At 37.9% G+C, this 17,396-nt stretch overlaps 1 protein-coding gene and 1 pseudogene across 11 annotated transcripts in view; both read left to right on the top strand.

Moving 5' to 3' along the window:
- PDE4D (phosphodiesterase 4D) overlaps positions 1-17,396 on the top strand; it is a 1,385,565-nt gene that overhangs the window by 460,654 nt on the left and 907,515 nt on the right. For 9 of the 11 annotated variants that reach the window (XM_077897892.1, XM_077897888.1, XM_077897887.1 and 6 more), the window contains one exon: positions 1,536-1,765. In XM_077897892.1, the coding sequence (XP_077754018.1) occupies positions 1,536-1,765 (230 nt within the window). Of the gene's footprint in view, positions 1-1,535; positions 1,766-17,396 lie in introns of those variants that run through there. The other 2 variants (XM_077897908.1, XM_077897884.1) reach the window with 2 other exon arrangements.
- LOC144314120 (eukaryotic translation initiation factor 4B pseudogene) lies at positions 10,702-12,755 on the top strand (annotated as a pseudogene).

The raw sequence follows: 17,396 nt of genomic DNA, 5'->3' as shown, positions 1-17,396 counted from the left end.
CATATCTAGGATTTGAAATAAATGAACTTTGACTTTATCTTAGACATATTCTTTACCTTTTTGGTGCTCTTATTTTATTCTACTTATCCATAAAATTAGATAATAAAACCAAAGGCTGAAGAGAGTACATCACTGCATGTCCTTTTACATTTTTTAAAGATATAAATCAGGAAAAGACATTTTCTATGTGGAATTCATATGGATGAAGGAAGTATAAAAGGCAGCATAGTGCTGTGAGAATATAAAGGAAATTAGCCTGGATTATAATAATAGTAGCTGCCATTTTGTTGAGTGCAAACTGTGCCAGATAGTAGTGCTTTGAATACTTCATATCTCTGTTCCAGACAATAACCTTGAGATAATAATAATAAAAATTATTACCCTCAATGTTCAAATGGAGAACCAACCTTACTTGTTCAAAGACAGTATAATAAGGAGTACAATAGAAATTCTAAACTAGGTATGAACTCTTCAAAGTCAGTTTTTAACTTATAATGGACGAGCTAATTTTGGGGAAAAGTACTTTGCCTCCCTTGGCTAGTTTCTTTACCTGTAAAACTCAGAAGGAAACAAGATTGTTATTTATGATTATCACATTGCAGGTAATGAGGAATGCAGTTTATTATGTTTCTAATAAAAACAACAGCAACAACAACAGAAAAACTCAGGGAGATTAAGCAACACTCCAAGAACACAACTAAGTGGCAACACAAAGACTAAAACCCAGCATGTTACCTGGTAACATTTGAAGACTATGGTTCTGAGGCCATGCATATAAGCATTGTTAGAATAGACTGTCCAACCTCTGGGAAATAAAAAGTGCTCATGTAACAGTATGTTTTTTTCCAATTAGGATCAAAATACTAAATTTTCTACTTTATTTTAGATTTGATTTGCCTTTGCCTGTGGATAATAAAGATCTAATTTGTGAAATTCAGCTATGATTTTAACAACTCTACTGGGTGTTCAGCTTCTCTTTTCATGTCCTTTTTTTTTAATTCCACAAAATCTTACTATAAAGGTTTGCACAGAATATTCATCCAAGTAACACTTAACATGAAAATGTGTTACAAATATGGTCCTGAGTTTGGAGAAAAAGAATAGGACTCATTCTCTTCCTTGCTCTTCATAGGCATGTAGGTATATAGGTATGTTGTATGTCGAGATATATATGTGAATTTTTTGTAAATCACTTTATAGAAGTAGAGAAATATTTTGATTTGCCCTTGATTTTATAGAATTCACACACAAAGCTCATAGATTCTAAAATTATTGGAGATGTCAGTTAACTGTAACAACTGAGCCATATCTAAATATACTGGTGAACAAATTTACTGTTTTAAAAATAAATCTAGATTTCAGTTATTCTAATCTTTGCACCAAATATTGTTCTGTTAGTGTTGTTGCTTCATAGTTAGCATTTTTCATGTATACTTTTCTCTTAATTTCTTTCTCCAAAAGTATACAGCTATTATGTATTTGATCAGTGCTGGGACTTTTCTTGAGAACTGTACTTTCTTCAACCCTTGCATTAGGCCTCTGAGGAAACCCTGCATTCCAGTAATGAAGAGGAAGACCCTTTCCGAGGAATGGAACCCTATCTCGTCCGGAGACTTTCTTGCCGCAATGTTCAGCTCCCACCTCTTGCCTTCAGACAGTTGGAACAAGCAGACTTGAAAAGCGAATCAGAGAACATTCCAAGACCAACCAGCCTTCCCCTGAAGATTCTACCACTGATTGCTATCACTTCTGCAGACTCCAGTGGGTGAGTGCCTTTGGGCCACGTTTTCCCATCTTGTATTTTGGATGGTGATTGTTTTCTTTGGTCTTTTGAGATTTTGTGGCTCATTGCTTGATTTGAGTGGGAAGAAAATGGGGTTTCTAGAGTCACAAGAAAGAAGGGCGATTTTTTCCTCAGGTAATGTCTCTGTCTCTGCAGGGGAAGCTGTTTTAGTCAAATTGTTTTACACAGAGGATTGGAAAGGTATTGGTGAATGATCATAAGTGTCTAGGAAAGGGGACTTCGACTTGGAAAATTAATATTGGTCATATGTGATTTAATAAAAATATTCTTAACAAATGAGAACTAATGGAAAAATTACCACATAGACATACATATCTGGAAACAGTAGGCAATGTTCACTGATGCAAAGCCAATTTGAAATCAAGAATAGATTGTCCTGTAATTAGAATCAAAAGAAATATGCACTTATATTCATGAGCCTAGTAATTTGGCCTTTGGCATTTCAAGGTGTTACTTACCAGAATACTGTTTCAGATCCCAGTGTGAGGTGGTTTTATTTAGGATTAGTACATATGGAAGGATCACACATAGTCACCGTCTTAATCATGCAATTACATTTATATCTCCAACTTTGCAGAGTATTTACGTTTTTGTTCTCTCTCTGCTCTTTACCAGTAAAGTTTTTACCCTTTAAAAGCAACATCACCAGGTTAAAAAAAATTGTGAAAGAAAGTATGGATAATGGCCGCATCCCTTATTTGCTGTTTTGTTCAGCTGCATTTTTAAGAAGCTTGAATAGAAAAGTAAGGAGGATGCCAGTGGCCCATACTTGGAAACACTCTAGAGCATTTGCTAAGATTACAAGAACAAAAAACAATTTGTTATGTGACAAGTGTGATTCTTCCCCCATTCTCTGTCAAATTTAAGGCATGTCTAGAGAAGATACTTCTGGATTTTCCTAAAAGTTGTTAGAAAAGTTGTGATCAGGAGAAATTTTCCCATTAACTGTTCTTTAAGATATTGAATTTAGTTGTTTGAATTTTTACAGATCAGCTCAACGGGGCTGTGTTATTAAAAGGTATAAAGAAATTACTATTAGATAAGAATATAGCAAATTCTTACTTTGAAGTAATGGAAAGAAGAAATATTTGTTTAGTTGTTTTGAGTATTGGTTTTAGTTTTTGTTGAACTATATATCTAAAGAAGAGTGTATTCCTATTCATCAAACACACTAAAGCATTTGGGAATTTTATATGGCAGCTTGACCTGAACATTCTTTGAAAAACACTGTTTCAAAAAACTGATTTCCCCTTTCTTTGGGATCAACACCACTACTGTTCATCTGTGTAGAGGGCAGGATTCCCAGATATCAGGGGTGTCAGAGGTCACCAAGACAATCCCTAGTTTCCATAATTTGCTAGATGATCTTCCAGAACTCAGGAAATAGTCATATTCATGGTGAGGTTTAGTACAGCAAAAGAATACAAAGCAAAATCAGCAAAGAAAAAGGCACATGGGGCAAAATCGAGAGGAATCCAGACACAAGCTTCTGAGAGTCTCTATTCTCAGTCAAACAGGATGCACTTAATTCCTCTAGAAATGAGCTGTGACAGGACATGTGAAATGTATCACCAGATAAGCCTTCTGGCAGAGAAACCTATGAAGGACTCAGTGCTTACATGAGGAATCTAAAATAATGCAACTCATAGAAACAGTAGACTTGGTAAAGAAGTAATTTGGGTTGCCAGGGGCTGGGGTACGGGAAATGGGAAATTGCTATTCAATGGGTATTTAGTTAGAACTATGCAAAATGAATCCTTTCTAGAGACCTACTGTCCAACATTATGCCTATAGTGGACAATACTGTGTTGCATGCTTAAAAATTTATCACTAGGGTAGATCTCGTGCTAAATGTTCTTGGCACAATTTTAAAAAACCCGCAAAATATAAAACAGACTCAGTGCCCAGAATTTTTACTGGAGGCTGGTCACTGGAGGCACCCTCTAGCTAGCATGTGGCTAAATTTCAGATTCCCAGAAGGAAAGCAGTCATTCAGCATAAACCAGATTTTTTGGCAGAACCAGTTTAGGCACAGTGAACACTTTTACCATTTAGGGACTGGTGGGTACCCTCCTGGAATCCAAGTTTCTAGATGCCAGCTAGGGCCCACCTTTACAGCTTTTCTAAAGATAACAGTCACAGGCCTGATGTTAACTCTTTGCTGCACATCAGGTTTATCTTAGAATCATTGTCCTGCTTTTTCTACATTTGAATAAGAAAAGATTATTTATAATTAAAATTAAACTAACTTAAGCCTGCGATGTATTCAATTAACTTTGGTATCTCAAAAAAATTGATGGCTGGCCATGGTTTCTCATTCAAACCTTATATTATATCATCTGCTATTAAAAGAATATGATGCAGTATATCTAATATATCTCTATGTGGCAATGTGTATAATTAAAAATCTCAGGTAAAAGACAAACTCAATTAAAGTTTAATGTGTTGCTAAAAACAATTAGCCCCTAAATGCCAAAGAACTTATAGGTTCAGAATCGTCTGTATGGTAGTACTTCCTGGTTTAGAGTTTCTTTCCTTCCTAGTAAGAATCTAAGAATCAAGTGTAAGTGAAATGGTGCTTACCATTTGTAAAATACTCATTATTTTGGAGAAAAAAAATATGTCTTGTAGAGAGGTGAAACCAGGAAAAGTTATCTGTGCCTGAAGGCAGCCAGGAGAATCCATGGACAAGAGTGACCAATAAGAAACATAAACTAAGAATGTATTAAAGGAATAGTTATTACCTTCTGAAGCAAAAACTATTTGTGAATTGAGTGTTTGAGAAATATAAAAATGAGGTGTATACTTTTCTGGAATATCTAAGCTTTAGAAAGGAAGCAAAAGGTAAAGTTAGGGGTTATATTCTGTAGTCATTTCAGTTAATCAAAACCCCAGCTATCTTCCCAGAAAGGGCTCATGAGGAATTGAGACTATTTTGGCTCTGTTGTTTCAGTTCCCCATTGTTAAAAGTGAGCATGCCCCCCAGGTCCCACTGTCAACCTACACTGAGACATTGGTAACTGGAAATCTTTGATGGCAAAGGAGGCTTTCCATATCCTTTGGATCTCTTTTTCTTACTTTCTTAACATGATTATTTTGCACTCTTAATTCTGGTGTATCAACACACCAGACACCTGCTCTGTCTGGTATCACACAGTGCGTCTAGAGACTTATGCCACCTCTTTAGAAAGATAAAGTGTGGCCCCAAGAGTAACTCGTTTCTGAAGGGAACTTGGGCCTGAAGAGATGAGTGTTAGGGATGGTGCTATTAGCTTCCCTATGAAGTACCTGGGTCAAGGGACTGAGTTCAAGAGGGATTCTTTAAATGAACAATTCCACAATTCTACTTTTTTTTGGGGGGAGGGGGGTACTAGGCAATATGAATACATTCAAATGTATGCCATTTAAAAACTCTCTTTAGGTATGCCTGAGGTGTTAGCTTGTGTGCGCTGTGATTTCTCAACCTTTAGATAACTTTAAAGGATGACAAAACAGGACTGTCAGACCTAAGATCCTGAAAACCTTGAATGTATCTATGAGTTTTCCATATGGGGTACAGTCACAGGCTTCACAGCTATATATTGACTCTCAGTGAAGTAAGAGGGACACTTTTTAATGGGCTTGAGATGCTGTGACCTTGGTAAAGAAGTAATTTGGAAGGTCATCGCTTTTCATATTTCTCTGCTAGATAGTTTTCTCTCCATTTACTTTTTAAAAACTTTTTATTAAGAGACTATTCACAGGCAGTAAAATATGCAAATCTTAAATATACATCTTGATAAATTTTTATATATTTATACACCGATGTAGTAGTGTATTAGTTTGGCCCCTTCTTGGACATCATATAAATGGGTTTGTATAGTGTGATCTTTGCGTTTGGCTTGTCCTTTCACTTGCAGTGTTTTTTTGATGTTTATCCATGTTGGTGTATGTATCAATAGTTTGTTCTTTTTTATTGTAGTGCACTGTTCCACTTTATGAGTATACCATGATTTATTTTTCCATGCTGTCTTGTTGATGGACATTTGAGATGTTTCTTGCATGTAGCTATTGTGAATAATATTGCTATGTGCTTTTGTATCTAAGTCTTTTTGTGGACATATGCAGTTATTTCTCTTGTATTCCTACGAGTGGAATTTCTGAGTCATAGGTAAACATTTTTATTTTTGTTTTCTCAAAGTGATATACTATTTTAATCTTCCACTAGCAATGTTTGGGAGTTCCATTTGCTCTGCATCCTCACCAACACTTGATATTCTCTGTCTCTCTCATTTTATCCATTCTGATGAATGTGTGGTGGTATCTCACTATGGTTTTAATTTATATTTCACTGATGAGTAAGTAGTGATATTATTTACCTTCTAATATATTTATTGAACACATAGGTATTTTATGCTTTGCCCATTTAAAAATTTATTCAGTTTTCCTTTGACTTATATATTCTGCATATATTCTATTTTTAAAATTTTATTTAAATTAAATTAACTAAGATATAACCTGTTGTTGGTTTCAGAGGTAGAGTCAGTGATTCATTGGTCTTATATAATACCCAGTGCTCATTACATCACATGCTTTCCTTTTTTTATTATTATTTTTTTAATAACAAATTTATTTTTTATTTGTGTTCAATTCCATGCTTTCCTTAATGTTCATTACCCAGTTACCCCATCCTCCCACCCGCTCCCTTCCAGTGACCCTCATTTTGTTTCCTATGATTGAGTCTCCTATGGTTTGTCTCTCTCTTTCTATATTCTAGACATATACTCTAAGTCATTTGTTAGATATATGCATTGTAAAATAAATATTTTCTCCCAGACCATGGCTTCAATATTTACTTTCTGTTTGCTTATAATGGTGGTAATAGTAAGGACCTCTAAAATGAGTGCATGTGTGTGCATAAGTGTGTGTGTGTAGGGAAAAGTGTAACAGTGAGAGGTCAAGGAAATGAGAATAAGCGAGATGACAGTGGAATAAGGGGGGAAGGAGAAAGAATAAGCAGATGAAGGGGAAAACAGTGAACAGGAAAAGAGGGAAGTGCGTAGGGTGGAGAAAAAAAATGGAAGGGGCAAATGGACACAGCTTGGTAAAGGGAAAGCAGGTAATACGAATGACACTTAACCTTCAGGACAGTTTTACTTAGAGACAAGGACAGTTATCCCTTGAATATTGAATGATGACAAATGGGGCATCCAGGCACTAAGCGGGCAGACAAAGAAACATTGAGAATGAAATGACAGTATGTTTGTGGTGGCCCACAGCAAAGTAGTAAGTGGTTAAGAGGCAGACAGGTTGAATTTGCATCCTTCTTGCCTTCACCATTTATGAGCACAGTGACCATGGGAAAATTAATTAAAATTAGAAACCTAAAAAATTAGGTTTCTAATTTTTCAAGGACAAACTAGGAATAATGGAAGTACCTACTTAATGGGTTTGTTGCGAGGATAAAATACTTAGCATTCTAAGTACTTATTATGTAATAACACTTACTACTACCACTACACTTATTTGGGAAAGTATTAGAACACATCATGTTTGTTGTTGTTGAATTTGTAGTTTCCAATAAGAAAACCATAGGTCTATGTCTTGTTCTTGGTATTTGTCCACTGACTTGCCCTGTTTTCCAGTACTGTTCAGTTATGTTTGGGTGAGAGTGGAGGTCCTCTTTACTTCTTCCTTGTTACATCTCTGTACCAAGTCTTGATGACTTCTACAGATTTGTCAGGCCAGAATACTCAAGAGGAATTAGGAGCTTTCCCTGGCTGTACCTCTGTTCCTGGCTTACTGTCTCTGGCTGGTCCATGTACCCCCAGATGCTCTGAGGAGGGTTTAGCCTGCCACGCGTGTGGATACTGCTCCCTGTGCACAGGTAGGAAGTTGAGGCAGCAGAGGGCTGGTAAGGACAGGTAGTGCTAAATCTCTCTAGCTGTGTTTCACTGCTGTATCAGCTATAATAAAATGAGAGCCAAGGAGCAAGTTATCCCCTTGTGACATGTTGACACACCCCTGAATGGATGTATATGCAGGGATATGCATGAGTGGAGAATATTAGAAACACTTTCTCATTACCGGTGTCTTATTACTTGTCTGGAGAAGTACACCGTGTGCATGTGTATTACTATGTTCCAAAATAAAAATGAAAAGAAGAAAATGACCAGAATTTCAGAATTTAAAGGAAGAAATGCTCATTCTTGGAAATAAATGCCCCAACATAGGGTGAAGGATTACTTTAGTCAAATAAGGTTTCATTTTGCAAGGATCTTCTAGAAATCTTTCCATGAGTTATGTGCCATACACAGACGAGTTGGTCTTGGATGCCAGTTATACATTGATTATCTGAGGAACTACCCATCATCTAGTGTTCTTGAGTACATACAGTACATTAGAGTGAACATAAAAAAGGTAATTTTCTATATTTTGTTACTGAGTCAAAATCCAAACAAAATAAAAGTAAGAAAAATAGAAGCTTGGGGAGCCTGAGGGACTCAGTGGTTGAGTGTCTGCCTTTGGCTCAGGTCCTGATCCCGGGGCCTGAGATTGAGTCCCATATTGGGCTTCCCTTTCTCTCTCTCTCTCTTTCATGAATAAATAAATAAAATCTTAAAAAAAAAACAAAAACAAAAAAAAAACAGAAGCTTAAAGCAGACGTACCTGATCTTTGAAATTTGGTCTTAAATGAAGAAGGCATTAACAGTGAACATTCTGTATTTGGAATATTTTGGATCGAAGGATTTATGAAGCCAAAGGGTTGTATTTCACAGTCTACCTACAAGACTTGTGCCTTCATATTGGATATGTGCTCAGTTTTTGAGAGATTTATCTGATAGGTTCTTTGAAATTGGTGATTTTCTGGTGCCTCGGTGGCTCAGTTGGTTAAGTCAATACCTTTGCTCAGGTATTGATCCTGGAGTCCTAGGATTGAGCCTTAACCTGGCTCTCTGCTCAGTGTGGGTAGTCTCCTTTTCCCTCCCCTTTGCCTCTCCCCCCACTCATGTTCTTTCTCTTGCTTACTCACTCTCTCTTAAATAAATAAATAAATAAATAAATAAATAAATAAATAAAATCTTAAAAAAAAGAAATTAGTGATTTTCAAGATTAAAATTAGACTCGCAGACTGAACACTGTATCTTTAATATATAGTATCTTGAAAAGTTACATCTTTTTTTTTTTTTCAGAATGAGTAGCAATTCTTGGATCTAACCTAAAATAAATAGCTAAATGACACTGTTTTTCCTCCCACATCATAGAATCTCTGAATGTTTTACGATATTTTTCATGCCCTGAATTTATAAAAGAATAAGGTAATTATCAAGCTCCAATTTCTTTTTCAGACTACTATGGTGCCTTTTCATTTTTCGTAGTACTTTCTGGCATTCTAATTAAGGATACCTCAAATATACTGTTACTACCCCACAGTATTTTACTCTATATCTGTATGTCAGTAAAGTAACACGTTCCAGGGGTGAATTTACTTTTGTAGTCAAAGTTTCTATGTCACCAGGCTCTTGTGTTCTTAAAAACACTAAAGACTGGGATCCCTGGGTGGCTCAGGAGTTTAGCACCTGCCTTCGACCCAGAGCGTGATCCTGGAGTCCCGGGATCGAGTCCCGCATCAGGCTCCCTGCATGGAACCTGCTTCTCCCTCTGCCTGTGTCTCTGCCTCTCTCTCTGTGTCTCCCATGAATAAATAAATAAAATCTTAAAAAAAAAACAAAACAAAACACTAAAGAGAGTGGTGACTTTGCATTTACCACATCAGAGCATGTGGTTCCTGCTTCCAAACCTTTCTTATGCCACCTTTACTTGTTTAATAGTATAGATTGGTTGGGAATCCCATGTATCCCCAAAATGAGCCCAGTGAAACATTTATTTTCCTATTAAAAGTTGATTGAAGACCATGGTACTATGACCTGCAGAGTGTAGAGCTGAATAAAGCACTTTATTTTTGTCTAGGAATCATAATTTTCAGCTTCTCAGATAGGTTGTTTCCCCTAAACACTCCCTGCTTGACCGTCTTTACATAATCCAGAGTTATTCATCACTGAAATGTTTAGGGGGAGTTTAAAATTCTTTAAAAGTCATGTTGTTCTGACTTGCAGTATTGTGTTCATGAATGAGAAAGTAGGTGAAAGCACCCTGAGTGGCTTTCATGTAACACTGATTCAAACTTAATATTGACGTTAAGAAATGCAGAATAAGAAAAATGTGTTAAGCTGAAATTTAGGAAAGGATAAAGATATAAAAAATTCCCTTCCCCTGACAAATGAGCACTATAAAAGGACAAAGAGATTTCATGAAAATAAAACTATATATAGAAAAGAAGCTATAGAAAAATTATATGATCTCTCTCTCATATATGAAAATTATGATTATATGAAAATTATATGTTTCTAATGTTGTTTGCTTTCTTTTGGTTTGGCTTGGTTTTGCTGAAAATCCTGGCTAGTTAGTTAGAATTCTTTCTAACAATTTGGGACTTCCATATCAATTATCATACCTATTTATCACATTTGTTTAGAATCTTCTGTCTACTTGTAAGATAGTAGATAGAGCCAGGCATTTTTACAGCTATTCCAGATTTCTGGAATTCAGTCAAAGTCGCATGCCATTTTGTTAAGCTGTTTGATGTCATTTATATCATCTATCTGGATGATATATTGGCTTTAATGGATTGGCATCACTTAAATTACAGTTGGTAGCTTTGAGTCTGGAAAAGGTAAGACCTTTGCCCACATTTCCAGAAAGGTTCTGTCTCAGGGTATTCTGACTCTTACAACAATGTGATTCCTAAGAAAATTGCAACTAATACTAAATGTCATAATAAACACACACATACATACACAAACCCCTTGTTATGTGGAAACTTTGCATGGAAATTAAGAACTTTAGTAAAGACGTGATCGCCTCATCCGGGTCCTTTGCGTTCTCTCTCCCTCTCCCAACATGGCGGCCTCAGAAAAAAGAAGAAGAAGAAGGGGAACACTATCTCCCTAACAGACTTTCTGGCTGAGGGTGGAGGGACTGGGGGAGGAAGCACCTATGTCCCCAAACCAGTCAGCTGGGCTGATGAAACAGACGGCCTGGAAGGAGATGTTTCAACCACTTGGCACAGTAATGACGATGACGTGTATAGAGCACCTCCGATTGACCGTTCCATCCTGCCCACTGCTCCACGGGCTGCTCGGGAACCCAATATCGACCGGAGCCGTCTTCCAAAATCGCCACCCTATACTGCTTTTCTAGGGAACCTGCCCTATGATGTCACAGAAGATTCCATTAAGGAATTCTTTAGAGGATTAAATATCAGTGCAGTGTGTTTACCACGTGAACCCAGCAATCCAGAGAGGTGGAAAGGTTTTGGTTACGCTGAGTTTGAGGACCTGGATTCTTTGCTCAGTGCCCTGAGCCTCAACGAAGAGTCTCTAGGTAACAGGAGAATTCGAGTGGACGTTGCTGATCAAGCACAGGATAAAGATAGGGGTGATCGTTCTTTTGGCCGAGATAGAAATCGGGATTCTGACAAAACAGATAGAGACTGGAGGGCGCGTCCTGCCACAGACAGCTTCGATGACTACCCACCTAGGAGAGGTGATGATAGCTTTGGAGACAAGGATCGAGACCGTTACGATTCAGACTGATACCGTGATGGATATCGGGATGGGTATCGTGATGGTCCACGCCGAGATATGGACCGATACGGAGGCCGGGATCGCTATAATGACCGAGGCAGCCGAGACTATGACAGAGGCTACGATTCCAGGATAGGCAGTGGCAGAAGAGCATTTGGTAGTGGGTACCGAAGGGATGACGACTACAGAGGAGGCGGGGACCGCTATGAAGACAGATACGACAGGCGAGACAATCGGTCCTGGAGCTCCAGAGATGATTACTCTCGGGATGACTATAGGCGTGATGATAGAGGTCCCCCCCCAAAGACCCAAACTGAATCTAAAGCCTCGGAGTACTCCTAAGGAAGATGATTCCTCCGCTAGCACCTCCCAGTCTCGTCGAGCGGCCTCTATCTTTGGAGGGGCAAAGCCTGTTGACACAGCTGCTAGAGAGTGAGAAGTAGAAGAGCGGCTGCAGAAGGAGCAGGAGAAGCTGCAGCACCAGCTGGATGAGCCAAAACTAGAGCGACGGCCTCGAGAGAGACACCCAAGCTGGCGAAGTGAAGAGACTCAGGAACGGGAACGGTCCAGGACAGGAAGTGAGTCATCACAGACTGGAACCTCGGCCACAACTGGCAGAAGTAAGTCAGACCAGGATGCATGAAGGAGAGAGAGAGTGAGAAGTCTCTAGAAAATAAAACACCGAATAAGGAGGAAGACTGTCACTCTCCAACTTCTAAGCCACCCAAATCTGAACAGCCTCTGAAGGTAATGCCAGCCCCTCCACCAAAGGAGAATGCTTGGGTGAAGCGAAGTTCTAACCCTCCTGCCCGATCTCAGAGCTCGGACACAGAGCAAAAGTCCCCCACGAGTGGTGGAGAGAAAGCAGTCCCGGCTCAGCCCCGGAGGAAGGACCAGCAAGGAGAGGCATCTCCACTCAAGCAGATGAAAACAAAGTAGATGGGGTGAGTGTCCCAAAAGGCCACAGTGGGAACTCCAGCCGTGGTCCAGGAGACGGAGGGAACAAAGACCACTGGAAGGAGCCGGATAGGAAAGACGGCAAAAAGGATTAAGACTCCCGATCTGCGCCTGAGCCAAAGAAACCTGAAGAAAATCCAGCTTCCAAGTTCAGTTCTGCAAGCAAGTATGCTGCTCTCTCCATTGATGGTGAAGATGAGAACGAGGGAGAAAATTACACCAAATAGACCTCTGCATCCTGTGCTTTCTCCTAGTTTCTCCACCCTGGAACATTCGAGAGCAAATCAAACCTCTATCCAGACAAGACAATAAAACTCATCATCTCCTGGAGACCTTTCTTAACTTTTTTTTTAAAAAAACAAAAAACAGTGAAATGAAATTCTTTTGCATGCTGCTGCAGCCTTTAAAGTATTGAACTAACTGGAGAATCGCCAATGTAGCCAGAGAGAAAGAGACGTACAGCTTTTAACAGGAAAGTTGTGCATTTTTCCGGAAAAAAAAAAAAACAAAACTTTAGTATATATAAATAATTTAAAATATATAATTTACAATATATAAATAAAATTTAGAATATACATTTTAGCATACATAAATATTATATTTCACAACTGACTTTCTGGAACTTCTCCCTCTTTTTTGGGGGAGTGTTCAGCAGTGTTCTCCATCCTTCCTCCTCTACTAACTGTTCTTTGTCCCAGTTAACATTTGACTTTGGCTATTTTTAATTCTCTAATATGATTTAATTCAAATCAACTATTTTATATTCCCACATATTTTACAGAATTGAGTTAAATTTTGTAGATATAAGAATAACTACAAGTTGTATTGATGAACATAATCATCTACACACTCATGCATTGATCACATATTTATATATTCACTTACACATTTATCTAATAAATAGCTGGTTTCTCTTATTTGCTATATACTGATCTATGAACTGGAGATGGAAAGCTCAACAAGACCAATATAGTCTCTTCAATATAGTCTCTTCTGTCATAGAGTTTAGAACTAGTAGGGCATACAAACAAGAAAACAGGCAACTGCAATCCTATTTGTTAGATGTAAAGTACGAATATAACCGAGGACATGCAGAATAATATAGGGTATCTTTGGGGAGCAGGCTTGTGAGGAACTGACACTACCTGGGACCTAAAAGGAGATGGTTCTCAGCATGGAGAATAATAGGGACACAATCTTGGAACAAGAGGAAGCAGTGTTTGTATCCCAGTAACTAAAAATTTATTTCTTAATACTTTTTTAAAGATTTTTTAAAAAATTATTGATTCATGAGAGTCACACACAGAGAGACAGAGACACATAGGAAGAGGGAGAAGCAGGCACTCTGTGATGTGGGACTCAATCCCAGGACCCCACGATCATGACCTGAGCTAAATGCTCAGCCACTGAGCCATCCAGGTACCCCCCGTAACTAAAATTTTAGCATCAGTTAGATCATTTAGAGCTGTGGATCATATTGAAGGCACAGTCGATAATCATTACCATTACTTTTTCTTGTAACCAACATGTGTTGGAATATTCTCTAGTAATGCTGAGCATCCAAGGTATAAGCACCAACAAGGCAAACAGTTATTTGATCCAAAACTGGAAAGTGAGAATACGGAATAAGAAAAATAGGGAAAACGAATTGAAGGTATTTGTGAGAGAGTGAATGTATTGCGGCAACTACACTAGATATGGAAATAAGAAGATACAGATATAGAAAGAGTTCAAGGTCTCTAGGGGCCTCTGTGATGGCAAACAGGCAAGATTAGAATAACTGAACAGGTTGAAAGAATAGGAAGTTATATTTGTTGGACAACATGTTTTATGTTATGATTTGAGTGTTGAGGGTCATATAAGATGTTTTCATGATGCAGAGGGATGCTAGGGAAGAGGGTGTTGTAGTGGGAAAGAAATAGTAGAGGAATTGAGAGATTTAACCATGGGGTGATTCTTCCATGTGGACACTGAGGTCAAGCATAAAGACTCAAGATGTCCAGGTGCTAAAATGGTGGACGCTTTTCAAAAAATGGTACATAGTGACCAGGGAGACTAGCAAAAGTCATTGATGAAGCAGAGTTGATTGGCATGGATGCCAAAAGAGGGCTTCACAAGGGAGCGGAGGAGTAACAATTAGTAAGTTAATGTGAATAACTGGGAGAGCACAAAACCATCTCAGGGAGGGGGCACAGGGCACCAAGAACAAGAGCAGCCTCCCCTTCCCTGGTTGCCTTGCAGGGAAGGGACATCCTCAGTGAAGACCAAGTTTGAAGGAAGGCAGCATGCAGGGGTACCTGTGATGAATGGAAGTCTGCTTACCATGGAAAGAGATTTCTAGAAAAAATTGGAGATGTTAGGAATAACAAGAGTGGGGGTTTGGACAGGGGAGAGAAATCACAGAGCAATGTGAGGATAGTGAACTGGAAGAACACAGAGGAGAGGAAGAGTTTCTATCTCAGGTATTTCTCTGAGGTGTGATTATTATAGATGAATTCCAGAACATTTTCAGGAATCTGTCCAGCTGTCCTTTGACAGAGATTCAGGGAAGGGGAAGTGTAGCATAGTTACTGAGTCTTTTAGGAAGGCCATGGGGGTTGTTCTACTCCAAATAAGTAGGTTCACAATGGCGTTCTGTTTCTCAGGACTTTCATCTTTTGGAAATAGCAGCAGCTTGTGGTGTTTGGAGAATTTTGCATCTTTTATGGTATTCAGCTGTGCCCTAGATTTATTATAGGCTCTGGAATATGGTGAAGGATCTTATTTTTTTAAATGTGCATTATCTTTTCAGTCAGTATTATTCTATTTTAAACAGTTGGGTTTTTTATATTTAACTCTAATTGTTTTGCCAGTTATAAGAACAACTTAGGTATTTTGGATTAGCATTTGGGTTTTTCTCTTGAGAATTTCCTTTATCAGAAATGATCATTGTCTCAATACTGCTTTCTTAACTATTCTTAAATACTACTGCTGGGATTCAAGTGTTATTCCAGTTCATCATGCTGCTAATTGTAGCAGTGGAATCTAGAGTGAAATTGAATTTGATGTAGACAAATAGTATTTGTAGAAACCTTTCTTCAGTAAATTGGGTTACTAAAGTAAAGTGAAACACCAGAAAGGCACATGTGTTTTTCCCTTAACTTGGATATTACATATTATTTCCAGATTTTATCTTCTAGAAAACTGTGTTGATGATAATATTAACTTAAATCTGCTTGATAAAGCTGTATGGTTAAGACCTGGGATTAAAAATCCTGGTATGAGGCCTCTACAAACACAATTTCATTTTGTTCTGTTCTGTGAAGGTCATTTTCCCTGTTTTTATCCTCACCATCTGAAATAGTACTTGTGACTAGAATTTAGCAATTGTGGAGTATATCATATTTATTTATTTATTTATTTAATTTTTATTTATTTATGATAGTCACAGAGAGAGAGAGAGGCAGAGACACAGGCAGAGGGAGAAGCAGGCTCCATGCACCGGGAGCCCGACGTGGGATTCGATCCCGGGTCTCCAGGATCGCGCCCTGGGCCAAAGGCAGGCGCCAAACCGCTGCGCCACCCAGGGATCCCGGAGTATATCATATTTATAAAATGCCTTAGCAAAGGGTATTTTACTATGTAGAGATCCAAGCAGAGAGTGCTCCATTTGTCTTAAGAAGAAATATAAAAGTTAATTGATTTTCAGAGGATAACTGTAACAAAGACTGGAACCCACATTATCTCATCTTGGTTTATAACTTCTGGTGTATTTTATTCAGTATCTACTGAATAATCTGAAGTGAGGGCTAATGATTTTAGGTTTATTTAGTGTTTTTATAAAACTGCTTTGTAAGTGAAAGTCATTATTTGCAGTTGGCAAAAACAGTGAATGGATGGTAATGAAAATTCACATTCATGGACCATTATCTTGTCATTAAGATGATCATTATGAGAACTATATGGTACCATGGAAGTGCTTGGGGCCTTTTGAAAAGAAAAGCAAAATACACAAGTACATTTGTGTTAAAGTTATAGCACTGCAAAATAGATGCCTGCATGTAGCTAAGGATGGGAAAGTAACATGAAAGTAATTACATTTTTTCAAGTAACAGGATTGTAGTTATTTTTTCTCTCATATTGATTTCTCTTAAAAATATATTTTTATCTATTCAGTAAAATTACCTTAAAATTGCATTCATGATTATTTGCAGTTTCATTCATCCAAATGTTTATTGATCCTTTGGTATATGTAGATACTATTTTAGGTGCTGACAGTATATTTTGAATAGATAAAAATAAAATTCTTGGTATTTTGTTTCTTACCTGTAATTCACTAGGTATTTTTGGCAAATATGTGGAGGAAGAATACTGGGGTCTTTCAGGGTTCTCTTGATCATTTTATGTAAACTTGTCTCTGTTTGCAGGTAAGTCCCCAAAAAGATCACCAGAAAAATCTATTGGTTAAGAAAAACTAAGATTAGTCTCATTGGAATAAAGAATACTTCCTTTAAACTTAGAAATATTTCAGAAAGAGGAAGTAAAGAAAGGATGTTCATAGAGTCTTACAGCCTGGTCTTGGTAGGTGGAGAAATGGTTGGGATTGCACCTGATTTAAAGACCTAATAGCTTGGGGCACTTGAGTGGCTCATTTTATTAAGCATCCAACTTTGGTTTTGTCTCAGGTCATGATTTCAGAGTCATGGGATCAAGTCCAAATTGGGCTCCGTGTTCAGCGGGGAGTCTGCTTGAAAATTCTCTCCCTCTCTCCCTCTACTCATCCTTTCCTGCACCACCTCACCCTGCTCATGCTGTCTCTTTCTCTCAAATAAATAAAGTAAAATATTAAAAAGAATAAAGATCTGATAGCTTTGGCTTAATGGATTCTTGCAGAAAAGTGGGGGTCTTAAAGCAGGTTCTGATGCATAAACTATCAATTTTGTTAAATAAGGTATTTTCTTTGTTTTATAGTCTTTCTAGGAATAAGCATTCCCTGGAACAAGTACCTAAGTTGTTTTATCTGGTCCCAG

This window comes from Canis aureus, chromosome 5, assembly GCF_053574225.1.
Source record: "Canis aureus isolate CA01 chromosome 5, VMU_Caureus_v.1.0, whole genome shotgun sequence".
NCBI classification, from domain to species: domain Eukaryota; kingdom Metazoa; phylum Chordata; class Mammalia; order Carnivora; family Canidae; genus Canis; species Canis aureus.
Note: the sequence above shows the minus strand (reverse complement) of the source record. Positions and strands in the feature narration are given on the sequence as shown.